Source organism: Pipistrellus hanaki (genome assembly GCF_964339955.1).
Source record: "Pipistrellus hanaki genome assembly, chromosome: 9".
In the NCBI taxonomy this organism is placed as follows: Eukaryota; Metazoa; Chordata; class Mammalia; order Chiroptera; family Vespertilionidae; genus Pipistrellus; species Pipistrellus hanaki.
In genome coordinates this window covers 6,831,409-6,845,256 of record NC_140511.1, presented here as the reverse complement: position 1 = coordinate 6,845,256, position 13,848 = coordinate 6,831,409, and the positions used below count along the sequence as shown (strand labels likewise).

The 13,848-nt window shown below is 40.6% G+C and overlaps 1 protein-coding gene across 5 annotated transcripts in view; it reads left to right on the top strand.

The window, feature by feature from the left end:
* The window catches only part of ARHGEF12 (Rho guanine nucleotide exchange factor 12), a 202,163-nt gene that overhangs the window by 106,303 nt on the left and 82,012 nt on the right, over positions 1-13,848 (top strand). For all 5 annotated transcript variants that reach the window (XM_084895549.1, XM_084895547.1, XM_084895550.1 and 2 more), the window contains one exon: positions 747-887. In XM_084895549.1, the coding sequence (XP_084751675.1) occupies positions 747-887 (141 nt within the window). The remainder of the gene's footprint in view (positions 1-746; positions 888-13,848) is intronic.

Sequence of the window (13,848 nt, the reverse complement as noted above, 5' to 3'; positions counted from 1 at the left end):
CTGTGATGGCGTCCTGGACAATTTGTAAAATCCTCTATTATAGATAATATTCAGATGTAGGATATTTAGCTAAGGTGGTGAGAACTAGGGCCTAAACTGGTTACATGACTTCCAGAAGATCACAGTCATAAGGTGTCCTGACTTGCTGGCTTAGTGTAGTTTCTATTACACATTATTTATTTTTTCATCACTTTCAGTTCCAAAAACATTCATAGATGTTTTTAGAATTACCCTTCAGTTTTGTTGCCAGTTTTATGTTATTACTGAGCATAGACAGCATTCTTACTGTCTTCAAATAGTAAAAGTGTGGTTCCTGATCTAAAAGCTTATCATTGTGGTATAGCATTGTATCTCAGTATTTGTGATTTACTGAAATTCTGAAGTGTTGAAAGGCAGTGAAGCAGATGCTATGTGTAATAATCTTACGAAAGGGCAGGAAATAGAAATCATGTTTTTAAGTATAGTTAAAAGATCTTACAAAATGCAGCTTAACAAACTGTTTTACCTTTACATTCTATATGGAAATACAAACTTTTTTCCTTCATGCTAAACTGTCTTTGATCATTGCCATTTTAGAACCACAGAATTAGTAGTTGTTTATGTTTTTAACTTTTAGATCTTTAGGTGTTCTTAATCATATCAAACTGGCCGGATGTTAGCGCTCTTTTGATTGTAGTGCAACTCCATTTCTTTATGCAACCCACAGTGAAAGTCTTTTTAATGTGTTTGTGTTTAAACCATCTTAGGATGGAGCTATAATCGCATCCTCCAAGCCTTTCAATGACACCCCAGCAGTCAGTGCGGTGGAAGCAGACTCTGGTGACGGACTAGGCAGAGTTGACTGTAGCAGCGGAGATGCATCATGGCCCAGCAGTGACAATGCAGATGTAAGTTCCACATCTCTGTCTTCCTGGGTTCTTCTGAAAGCTGCTCTCTAGATTTAATTTTAAGTATTATAGCATGAGTTAGAGTTATGTTCTCTTCCTGCTTTTTTTTTTTTCCTCTCCATTTTTAATGTAGCATTGGATAAGCAGAAATTCTGGACATTGTTGTATAGGAACCTTTAATTCCAGAGCTCACTTTTCCCTGGCACACCACTGACACATGTTTCTTTAGAGGAGATGGAATTTCCCAGCAGGTATCTTGTTTGAGGGTAGAAAAGCTGATAACACAAGTGCTTTCTTACTGAACCGGGAGGCCAACTGTTGATATCTTTAAGAGCATGTTAATATTCCATTTGTGGTCAGAGTTACTCAGTTTTGAAGCTCTTTGCCATTGCAAAGAGGAAAAGACTTAGTAGTTCTATTAGGTAGAATTATGTTAATAACACATGTTTAGTATTAGTTTCTCTTATTATTTATTTATTATTTTAAATAAATCTTTATTGTTCATATTATTACAAATGTTCCTCATCCCCCCCCTCCATTGCTCCCCTCCACCAGGTTCCCACCCCACCCTCTGTCCTTTCCCCACTCCCCATTGTCCTCATCCATAGGTACACAGTTTATGTTCAGTCTCTTCCCACACCCCCTTCTCCCCTTTTCCCCGAGAATCGTCAGTTCACTCCCCTTCCATACCTCTGATTCTATTACATTCACCAGTTAATATTGTTCATCAGATTTTTTTTTTTAATTCCCTTGGTTTTTAGATTCACTTGTTGATAGTTACGTATTTGTTGTTCATAGTTTTTATCTTTATTTACTTTCTCTTCCGAAAGAACCCCCTTCAGCAATTCATATAATTCTGGTTTGGCGGTGATGAACTCCTTTAGCTTTTTTTGATTAGTGAAGCTCTTTATCTGGCCTTCGATTCTGAGTGATAGCTTTGCTGAGTAGATTATTTTTGGCTGTAGGTTCTTGCTATTCATCACCTTGAATATTTCTTGCCATTCCCGTCCGGCATGCTTGGTTTCTGTTGACAATCTTATGGGTGCTCCTTTATAGGTAACTACCTGCTTTGCTCTTGCTGCTTTTAATATTCTCTCTTTGTCTTTTGCTCTTGGAATTTTAATTATGATGTGTCTTGGTGTGGTCTTCTTTGGATTCCTTTTGTTTGGAGTTCTGTGCGCTTCCTGGACTTGTAAGTCTAATTCTTTCACCACGTGGGGGAAGTTTTCTGTCACTATTTCTTTCAGTATGTTTTCGATATCTTGCTCTCTCTCTTCTTCTGGGACCCCATAATTCTGATGTTGGTTCGCTTGAAGTTGTCCCAGAGGTTTCTTACATTATCTTCAACTTTCTGGATTTTCTTGTCTTCTTGCTTCTGCAGAGGAGTGTCTTCTGGCTCTTTATGTTCCAAATCTTTGACTTGATTCTTGCGATCTTCCATTCTGTTTTTAGGACTCTGTATAATATTTTTTATTTCAGACAATGTATTCTTTATTTCTTATTGATCCCTTATTATTTCTTGTTGATCTCTTATTCTTGTTGATCCCTTTTCATATCCTCATAGGTCTTATCCATCTTTTTTAGGAAATTCTTGAAAAACCTTATAAGCGTGGTTTTGAACTCTATGTCCAGTCTCTTCTTTTCTTCCATTTCTTTTGTTTGTGATCTGTTTCCTTGTCTTGGCATCTTCACAGCTTCCCTGAATTGGTAGGGTGGCTTTGTGTGCTAAGGTGTCCTATATGGTTCAGTGAGTCAGCCTCCCAGTTACCTGAGGTGGACAGTCTTGGTGTAGCCCTTTGTGTGCTGTGTGTGCAGTCTTGTTGTTAAGCCTTGCTTGTTGTTGGTATCACTGGGAAGCGTTGATCTCCAAGCCAATTGGCTATGAGGATCAGAAGTGTCTGTATTCCGCTTGAATGGGGCGGAGTGTTGGGGTGGCACAGACAAGCTTTGTTGAATCCCGCACAATTGGTTACAGGTGCACGCACCTCTTTGGTATAGGCACAGACAAACTTTAGATTCCTGTCTGTCCTTCCCAAGGAGAGTCCTATTCGCCACGAACGAGAAAGGTAGCCACTGGAAGGGCTTCTGTGCTCTGCTTGGATGGGGCGGAGTCTCGGGTGCAGACAAGCTTTATTCAGCCCCTCCCTATGATGGTCTGGTTTCTGAGTCCTGCAGTAATGGCCACTGGCTTCACACACCTCCGAGAGATCTCTGCCCACTGCCTGACAGTCTGGCCTCTCTCGGTCTGGGGCCCTCTATTAGTGCAATAGGTTGGTTCTCTTTTCCTCCCGAACAAGAAAGCCAGCCGCGCATTAGCTGTCTTCCCTCTCCGTGTGCAGGGAGTAAGCCAGCAGCAAACTCAGCCCGCCCTCTCCGCGCTCTGCAAGCAAGCCGGCAGCGAACTCTTCGGCCGCCTTTTCGCGCGCATAGTTCTCAGCACCTTCTCAGTTCCTGAGGTTCAGCACGCCTTCTTTCTCTTCCCAGATGGTAGAGCCTATGCACTTCAGGGTGATGTTTCCCCTGTTTTTCAGTTCTAAATTCAAATTTGTTGTGGTAGGCTGCATTCCGGTGTCTACCCTATGCTGCCATCTTGGTTTCTTCTGCCTAGTATCAGTTTCTTGATTAACCCAGAAATTGCTAGATGAACTTGGATATTTGTTAAAAGATATAATATTTGAAGTTGAATATGATGTGGCTTCATAGTCATATGAATACTTAAAAGCTAATTTCAGTGTTACTCAGCATTTCTTTGTAAGTAGTATGCAATGATAGAATAATGAATTACAAATAGATCACCTTTTTTTTAAAGTAATGTGCAAAGTAGTCTAATGCAGCATTTTTTTTATTTCTTTTTTTTAATTAAATTATTATCTGTGTACATATTTTAACATTGTCCCCCCCCCCCCATACATACCCTCTCTCCCCAGAGTTTTGTGTCCATTGGTTGTACTTATATGCATGTATACAAGTCCTTCAGTTGATCTCTTATCTCCCCCAGATCTCCCTACCCTCCCCGCTGTAATTTGACAGTCTGCTTGTTGCTTTACTGTCTCTATATCTGACTTTTGGTTTGTCAGTTTATAATGTTCTTTAATATCCATAAATGAGTGAGGCCATGTGGTATTTCTCTTTCATTGACTGGCTTATTTCACTCAGCATGATGTTCTCCAATTCTATCCAGGTTGCTGCAAATGATGAGAATTCCTTCTTTTTTATGGCAGCATAGTATTCCATTGTGTAGATGTAGCATAGTTTTTTGATCCAATCATTTGCTGACGGGCACCTAGGCTGTTTCCAAATTCTATCTATTGTAGATTGTGCTGCTATGAACATAGAGGGGCATATATTCTTTCTGATTGGTGTTTCTAGTTTCTTGGGATATATTCCTAGGTGTGGGATTACTGGGTCAAATTGGAGTTTCATTTTCAGTTTTTGAGGAAACTCCATACTGTTCTCCACAGTGGCTGCACCAGTCTGCATTCCCACCAGCAGTGCACGAGGGTTCCTTTTTCTCCGCAACCTTGCCAACACTTGTTTGTTGATTTGTTGATGTTGGCTATTCTGACAGGTGTGAGATGGTACCGTAATGCCGCATTTTAAAAATTGGTTTATGAAATCAATTTAGTTGGTTGGGACCAGCATATATTAAAAAAAAAGAAAAAGAAAAAAAAGAATAGGAAGTAAGAGTGCTTTGCATGTAGAGGTGTTGTTACTCCTTCTGACTTTATTGTATGTGCATGTGTACATGTGTACACACATACACAGAGACACACCCAAGTATTATATTTAACAGTAAAATTCCTGCCCTATTGAAGGTTCCACTAAAATAAAAGAAAGAAAAAAAAAGAAAGAAAGAAAAGGAAATCTATTGGCCTAAGCTAGGGGTGTCGAACTCAATCAGAGAAGGGGCGAAAATCTAAAATCCAGCCTAAATCGCGGGCCGAATGGTTTACTGAACAGTCATAAACTGACAATGTCATAAACTGACAGCGGAGTGCAGTGATGACAGCGCGGTGCGGGCCACATTGCAAGGCCTGGCGGGCTGGATTTGGCCTGCGGGCCTTGTGTTTGACACATGTGGCCTAAGCCATCATTCCAACCAACTTTTGAGGCTTAGGCCCAATGACTCAGTTCCTCATGCAAAGAAAATAAGAGAATTTTGTGTGTGTGTGTGTGAGAGAGAGAAAGATGACAGTAGGAGTCTTATGATTGGGTATGCTAAATGTTTTGATGAGAAATCCAGTTTTGACTCAAGAAAAAAATATAACAACTAACATTTATTGTGCGTACATATAATATGCTGCCACAGTGTTTCACATCCCTATCTAGTTACTTCTCAAAACAGCCATGTATGTAATACTGTTGTTATCATTACTTTACAAAAGATAAAGCAGGCCAAATGGAGTAACCTAACTTGCCGAAATTACCCAGGTGATAAGTGAGATGCCTTTACCAAGGTGCAGAGTGCTCTTATAAGCAAAGGCACTTTTGTGTGAAAGTGCCTCCCCAGGAGAGCAGCAGACGGTTCTCTGATATGTTAGGGCATGGAGGAAACGGCTGTTGTTCATCTCAGAAACAGGCACGCCCACGCGTCACCTGCACCAGCTCTTCTCACACCCTCCTTTCTGCTTTAGTGCGTGGTCCTACCACTAGAGGGAAGTGTCTGAGGGCAAAGAGACTGTCCTATTTACCTTAATGCTTCCAAAGCCTGGAGAACAAGTCATAAGAAAGAAAATTGTGGCGCTGGCTGGTTTGGCTCAGTGGGGTCGTGGGTTTGATTACAGTCAAGGGCACGTGCCCAGGTTGTGGGCTTGATCTCCAGTGTGGGGCATGCAGAAGGCAGCCGATCATTGATTCTCTCTCATCATTGATGTTTTTCTCTCTCTTCCTCTCCCTTCTTCTCTGAAATCAATAAAAAAATATTTTTTTTAAAAAAGAAAGAAAACTGTAAATTTTGTATTTTGAGTAAGGTGACCAGATTTTAACATTGGTAAAGCAGGACACCATTAACCAGGGATTGGGGGGGGGGGGGGGGGGAGTTTGATTAAAAATTTGGTCTATATGGAGCAACAAAAATTTTCATAGAACGCAAAAATAGTATTGTAATATATATTTTTAAATTTCAACATAAGTACAATTTACAAATATAATAAATAAATAAAAATTATGTATAGTCGTAAGTGTCACTTTCAAGGCCGGTGCTAGACTTTTTGCCGCCACTATAAAATATAAATAATAAAAGTACCGTCTGCCAAATTCAAGAAAATTTATGTATTTATGAAATAAATAAATGAATAAATTACTTACCGTACCTAAATTATCTGAATAGCTGATTTGTAATGACATCACTTGTTTAACTAGCTTACTAGCAGGCAGTACAATGTGCATCGTCTGAGGACAGTTACAAAATGTTTTCGTCTTTGCCAATCCCAAAAAATGCCATTGTTCATTAAGTCCAAACAATGGTCGTCGAATTCTAACAACTGATCAACAATGCGTACTTTGATTAGCAGTTCTTGATAATCAGTTCTCAACAATTATTTGTTATTATTAAAGTTTAACATTATAAAATTAACAAAAATAATATAAAACTCATATCCTGGCTAAATAGCCACATGGCCGCCAAAAACCGTATATTCTCTTCCTGTTCTCCCACCCTTCCCTAGCTTGTCAGACATTCTTTCCAAAAATTGGGACTTTTTTAAAACGCCGTGTGACGAGGGACAAATTGTTAAAAATCGGGACTGTCCTGCCAAAAGCAGGACATCTGGTCATCTTAATTTAGAATGATGTTACAATAAAATCTGTGGCTTAGATGTATCTACCTAATAAAATAGAACATGCTAATTGACTATGCTAATTGACCTTTGCGGTGCCCGCCAGCCAATTAGGAGTAAATATGCAAGTCAAACCAACAAAGATGGTGGGTTAATTTGCATATGCAGGTGCTGAGCGGCTGGGGGCGGGACGCTTGTGTCATTGCCGTGGCAACGATGAAGGCGTTCCGCACCACTCCTGCCTCTCCGGGCCTCTGGGCAGCATGGGAAGGCAGAAAGGCAGCTCTGGGCCAGAGCAGAAAGGTGGCTCCAGGCTGGAGTGAAGGCGGCGCCCGAAACCAGGGAAAGGAAGGCCTATTTTTGCATGAACCTTCATGCATTGTGCCTCTGGTATACTTTATAAAATAGTGTGAACTAGCAAATGTAAAAACAGGCATTCCAGTGAGTTAAGAATTTGTTACATAATTAGCGTTTATTAAGTACTAGTGGCCTGGTGCACAAAATTAGTGCATACCAAAAGATTAATTAGAGGAAATACTTTAATATTGCTATTTGCCCTTTCTCTATAATAGAAGTGTCAGAGATGAAAGAAAATTAGTAAAATGTATATGGAAATCTTCCTCCTGTCAGAGTCTGGGGCGCACCATGGGACCCAGAGTCAAGTCCCCACCCACCCACGTGGGCCTCGAAATTGCACGAGACCCAGACCCGGATGGCCCCACCCCAATTAAGCCCCGCCGAGCAGGGGCTCAGCTGCAGGTCCCTTGGTCCAGTGCCGGGGCAGGGAGCACGGCCTGAGGTTTCCCAGCCCTGCACAGGGGCAAGGGGTGCACCTTGATGTCCCCTGTCAAGCCCTGCCAGGCGGGGGGCATGGCCTGAGGTCCCCTATCAAGCCCCACGGGCAGGGGGCACAGCCTCAGGTTCCTGCTGATTGTTTGTTAAGGCTTGTTACGGGAAGTTGGCCTCCACTCTTGGTGCAGCCATCTTGTGTTACAGAAAGCTCTGCCTCCACTGTGGGTGCTGCCATCTTTGTGGTGGAGTGACAGTCAATTTGCTATTCCCTCTTTATTATATAGTATTTGAATGAACAGCAAAAGGAATAATTAAAGAGTTTGGTCTTGGTCTTGCATGCAAAACACAGGTCCACTCAGAAACATGTCCGTGTGAAAAGGGAAGTGGAGCAGAGGTAGGGAGAGCTGTAGGGAAAGAGGACTGCTGCCCGGCTGGTGGCTCCACTGGTGGAGTTTTGTCCCAAATGCCAAAAGACTGCAGGTTCAGTTCCTGCTCAGAGCACATACCTTGTTGCGGGTTTGATCCCTGACTGGGGTGCGAACAGAAGGCAACCGGTTGATGTTTCTTCCTCCTCTGTTTCTCTCTCTAAAAATCAATAAATATATCCTCAGGTGAGGATAGAAAAAAAGACTACTTGGCTTAATAGGAACAAATCTGTGTTGAATGGCTAATAATTGGTTATCATTTATGGATTGCTTGCGTTGTGTCAGCAGTTGTACCTACCGTAATACTTTACACATACTCTTTTTAGCTCTCATAATAGTCTTCAAGGCGCAGTATTACCATTTTATAGATGACGAAACTGAGAGTACATAAATAAATGATTTTTGTAGAAATCTGGCTGAGGGATGATATACTGTAGACTAGGATATTTACATGACAAACTAGATTAATTTCTAGTTCTTCAAAACGTGTTTTTTTGAAGCTAAAATATGCTGTGTTTTGTTTATGGGTTTTCATATTTGTTTCACTTATATTAAGATTATAGGAACCTGTCATTGTTTTATATTTTAAAAGAACACTTTCAAATTTTTTTCTTTTTCTGCTCATTTTTATAGAATAATCTCTTTGTGCTGTTTGTGATATCATTATCATTGCAAAATCCCTTCTTGTGTCCACTTAAAAGGTGATTCTAATGAATACCACACACCAGTTTCTCACAAAGAATCATGAAAAATACAGAGCATCTATCTCTCTAATTTTTAGTATGTAAATGATATAAAAATACCTATGGAAAAGTTTTAAATCTATTCAAAAGTAGAGACGCATAATGATCCCCTATGCACCTAATCACCCAGCATCAGTAGTCACTAACAGATGCTCAAATCTCTGGATTACTTTAAAGTCAAGTCCAAGATACTAGTTCATTATTATGCATCTTTAAGAGAAAAGAATACTTAAAAATTAGCCAGCAGAGAGGCAGTATGGCTGTAGAGTAATTGGAGGTTGCATGCCTTTGCTCCCAGATAAGGACCAGGCTTATAGCTAAAAACTGAGTAATCAACTGGAAAAGCCTGGTGAAGTGTAGCTGTTTGGACATATTCCATCCCAGGAGCACTGGAGAAACTATGCAGAAACTCAAAGGAGGGGCATTGATAAAAGGAGAGACCACAGCAGCACAGTGGCTGAGAGGCTTGGGCGCCATTGCCTGCAAAGCTCAGTCTCCCTGGGAGTGTGGTGTCTCAACCCCCTGCAGGGATTCCAAACCCAGAGCAGCAGAGACAGCAAGAAGAGCTTCTGTAGCATCAGGCAGAGGGAACCAGGGGGATTCTGTATGCCTGAGAGACTGGACAGCAGGTTCCCAGTGAAAGAGCACTCTTATTGTTAGCACCCCAAGCCTGAGAAGTTTGCTTGGGCTCTGACTGCTGGAGAGGCTGGGCTGCCATGTTTGGGTCCAGCAGAGCGTCTGGGGGGGGCCCTCTGATTTCTTGAAGACATTGTGCAGAGCCGGTCAGTGACTACACTGTTTGGCTTAGGGAAAGGGGAAAGGATTCTTCCACCTGGAGCACAGGGCTGGAGCCCCTTCCCCCACCCGTGGAGCCTCCTGGACTGCTCCACCTGCTGGTTGGTGTCATGGGAGACCAACACAGATTTGGAGCACCAGTGGCTATTGGAATTTCAATTCCCACTTTGTTGAGACCAGCCATGTGGGAAATTATTCCATGCAAGTGGAAATAAACAAAATGCTGGAGTAGCAACTTTGTATCTGACAAAATAGATTTCAAAATAAAGGCCACAAAAGAGACTAAGAAGGTCACTATATAATAATAAAGATATTGATTCAACAAAAGGAAATAACCCCTATAAACATATATGCACTCAATATAGGAGCACCTAAAAATATAAAAAATTCTTTGTGTAGACTTTAAGGGAGAAATTGCCAGCAATATAATCATAGTAGGGAACTTTAACACCCACTGTCATCAATGGATAGGTCTTCCAGACAAAAAAAATCAACAAGCAAACAATGATCTTAACACACTAGATCAGATGGATTAAAAATTTTTAAAAAATATATATTGACTTTTTACAGAGAGGAAGGGAAAAGGATAGTTAGAAACATCGATGAGAGAGAAACATCAATCAGCTGCTTCCTGCATGCCCCCTACTGGTGATTGCAATCAAGGTACATGCCCTCAACTGGAATCAAACCCGGGACCTTTCAGTCCACGGCCCAACGATCTATCCACTGAGCCAAAGTAGCAGAATATACATTCTTCTCAAGTGCACGTGGAACATTCTCAAAGAAAGACCACATGTTAGGACACAAAATAAATCTTAACAAGTTTAAGAAGAATGAAATCATATCAAGCATATTCTCAGATCATCCTAGCTAATAAAAGAGTAATATGCAGATTGACCATCACTCTAACACACAAGATGGCTGCCCCCATATGGTCAAAGATGACTGACCCCATGTGGACACAAGATGGCCAGCAGGGGAGGGCAGTTGGGAGGAACCAGGCCTGCAAGGGAAGGTATTTGGGGCCAGTCAAGCCTGCAAGGGAGGGCAGTTAGGGGTGACCAGGCAAGCAGAGGAGGGAAGTTGGGGGTGACTGGGCCTGCAGGAAAGGTCAGTTGTGGGGAGGACCCAGGCCTGCAGGTATGGGATCCCTTAAAACGACCTGCGTGGTTCAGGATTCCACTTCAGAGTCCGGTTTCTGGAGAAGGCTGCACATAAATGAAAAGAGACTGGAAAAAAGTTAATTTGGGAAAATGGGGGACCAGGCAGGAGTTCACCTCTGGGAGGAGGACTATCCCTGGTCTGGCCTTTTGCCATCCCTTTTATTGAGGTTCTGAGATACAGACATCCTTTAGGCAGGAAATTCCAACAATAGAATATCAACAAGAATTTACATATGATTAACAAGTTAAAGTTGCTTCAACTACCACTATCTCAATTAAACAGTGAGTTGATAGCTCCGACCATTCAGAGCCATTAAGGTTGGGATTCCCTTTTTACATTTGACTACTAGTGACTCAACTTAAGCAATGAGTTAATAGCTTGGACCATTCAGAGCCATTAAGGTTGGCCAGCCCTTTTTACATTTGACTACTAGTGACAATGTTTGGTTTCCAGCATGCAGTTAGGAGTAACCAGGTCTGCAGGGGAGGGCAGTTAGGGGAGACCAGGCCTGCAGGGGAGGACAGTTAGGGGCAAACAGGCTATCAGGGGAGCAGTTAGGCATTAATCAGGCTGGCAGGGGTGTGGTTAGGAGGTCATCAGGCTGGCAGGCAGAAGCAGTTAGGGGCAATCAGGAAGGCAGGCAGGTGAGCAGTTGAGAGCCAGCAGTCCTGGATTGTGAGAGGAGTCCTAGATTGGATAGGGTGTAGGCTGGGCTGAGGGACACCCCCCCACCCATGCATGAATTTTGTGCACTGGGCCTCTAGTAATGGTATAAAACTAAAATCAACCACGATAAAAAAAAGCTCATAAAATATTCAAACACATGGAGGCTAAAGAGCATGCTATTAAAGAATGAATGGGTTACCAATGAGATCAAGGAAGTAATAAAAAATTGCCTAGAAAATGAATACATAATTATTCAAAATCTGTGGTACACAGCAAAAGCAGTATTGAAAAGGAAGTTCCTATCATATAGACTTTCCCCCAAAAAACAGAAAAATCTCTTGTAAATAACCTAATCCTGGACCTAAAATAATTGTGGAAGAAAATAGCAGGAAAAGGCCAGAGTAAGTAAAAGGAACAGAAATGTTAACAACAACAACAAAAAAAACACATTGAAACCTGTAAAGAATTTTTTGTGAGTTTATTTGAGCCTTACTGTCGACATATGCAGGGGAAGCAGAACCTCAAGGGATTGAGATAATGCTCCGGAGAATGGCAGGTTACATTTCTGTATTTATACATTGGAATCAAAGGAAAGGGACGTAGGTGAGTTACATGGAATTCATTGGTGATAGATTAGGGAGGTGGGACAGAGGGAAGCGGGGGGAAACCTCTGGGATATGCTCTGAGGGGGCGGGGTAAAAAGGAAGTTACAAGTTACCCAAACATCTCACAGATATGTTATCTCAGATGCAGGAAGGCAGATGGGCTCAGTAAAAGATCAAAATTGATCTTTGTCAGGTGAAATATCTGGGACATGACTACCTACTATAACCTGTTAGATATTTAATTTTCAAACCATCTTTTATGGTTATCTTAGGTCTCTGGGTTTGCAAGACTGCCATGCAAGCCTTCCCTGAGCTTATCAGGTTAGCATGTGGCTCTTTTCTTTCACATAATAATAAAGATCAGAACACAAATAAATGACATAGAAACTAAAAAAATAAAATAAAATAAATACCAAAGATCAATGAATCCAAAGCCTGTTTCTTTGAAAGGATAAATGAGATTGATGAACCTAGGAGGGAGGAACCAAAGAAATAAAATTAGAAGTGAAAGAGGAGAGGTAACATCTGATATCACAGAAATATAAAGGACTGTAAGAAAATGTTATGAACAACTATTTGCCAATAAAATAGACAACTTGGATGAAATGGACAAAGTCTTAGAAACGTACAATCTTCTAAAACTCAAGAAGAATAAAGAAAACCTGAATAGATGGGAAACTAATGAAATTGAAGCTCTGCAACCAGAGAGTTCTGGACCAGATGGTTCACAGGAGAATTTTATCAAACATTCAAAGAAGAACAAGCACCTGTCCTCAAACTATTCCAAAAAATACAAGAGGCGGGAAGACTTCCAAGCTCTTTTTAGGAGACCAACATTATTTTAATATCAAAACCAGAAAAAGACACTACAGAAAAAAATTATAGGCCTGTATCCCTGTTGAACATAGATGCTAAAATCCGCAACAAAATATTAGCAAAAGTTGGATCTAGCAATACATTTTAAAAAATCACACACCATGATCAAGTCAGATTTATTCAAAGAATGCAAGGTTGGTCCAATATTCACAATTCAATAAATCTGATACATCACATAAACAGTGAAAGATAAAAATCATGTGATCATACCAATAGATGCAGAAAAAGCATTCAGTAAACTCTAGCATCCATTTATGATAAAAACTCCCAGCCTAGTGGAAATGGAAGGGTCCTACCTCAATCTAATAAAGGCTATGTATGACAAACATCACCCCTATTGGGCCCAAACTAAAAGATTTTTCCTTAAGATCAGGGATGTCCACTTTCACCACCCTTATTCAACCTAGTATTAGAAGTTCTACCATAGTGATCAGACAAGAAGAAAAAGAAATAAATGGCATCCCATTTGGAAAGGAGGAAGTAAAACTGCCATTATTGGCAAATGGCATGATGGTGTATATAGAAAACACTAAAAACTCCACCAAAAAACTACTAGACATAGTCTATGAGTTAAAAAATGATGCTAAATACAAAATTAACATCCAAAAATCAGTGGCAGTTTTATACACCAATATTGAACTACTGCAAATAGATACTAAGAAAACTCATTTATTATTGCAATAAAAATGTTACCTAGGAATAAATTTAAGCAAGGAGTTAAAAGACCTGGACTCAGAGAACTATATGACATTGAAGAAAAAAATTAAGAAAACTACAAATACGTGAAAGCATACTCTATGTTCATGGGTAGGAAGAATTAACATCATTAAAATGTCCACACCAGCCAAAGCAAGCTATAGATTCAATGCACTTTCTATTAAAATATCAGTGACATATTTCACAGAACTAGAAACATATTACAAAACTTTCATGGAATAATAATAAAAAAAAAAAGATCCTGAATAGCTTCAGCAATCTTGAGGAAGCAAAACAAAGTTGGAAGGATCACCAAACCTGACTTCAAACTATATTACAAGGCCATAGTAATCAAAACAGCCTAGGACTGGCACAAGAACAGCATATAGACCAATGGAACAGAACAGAGCGCCCAGAAACCA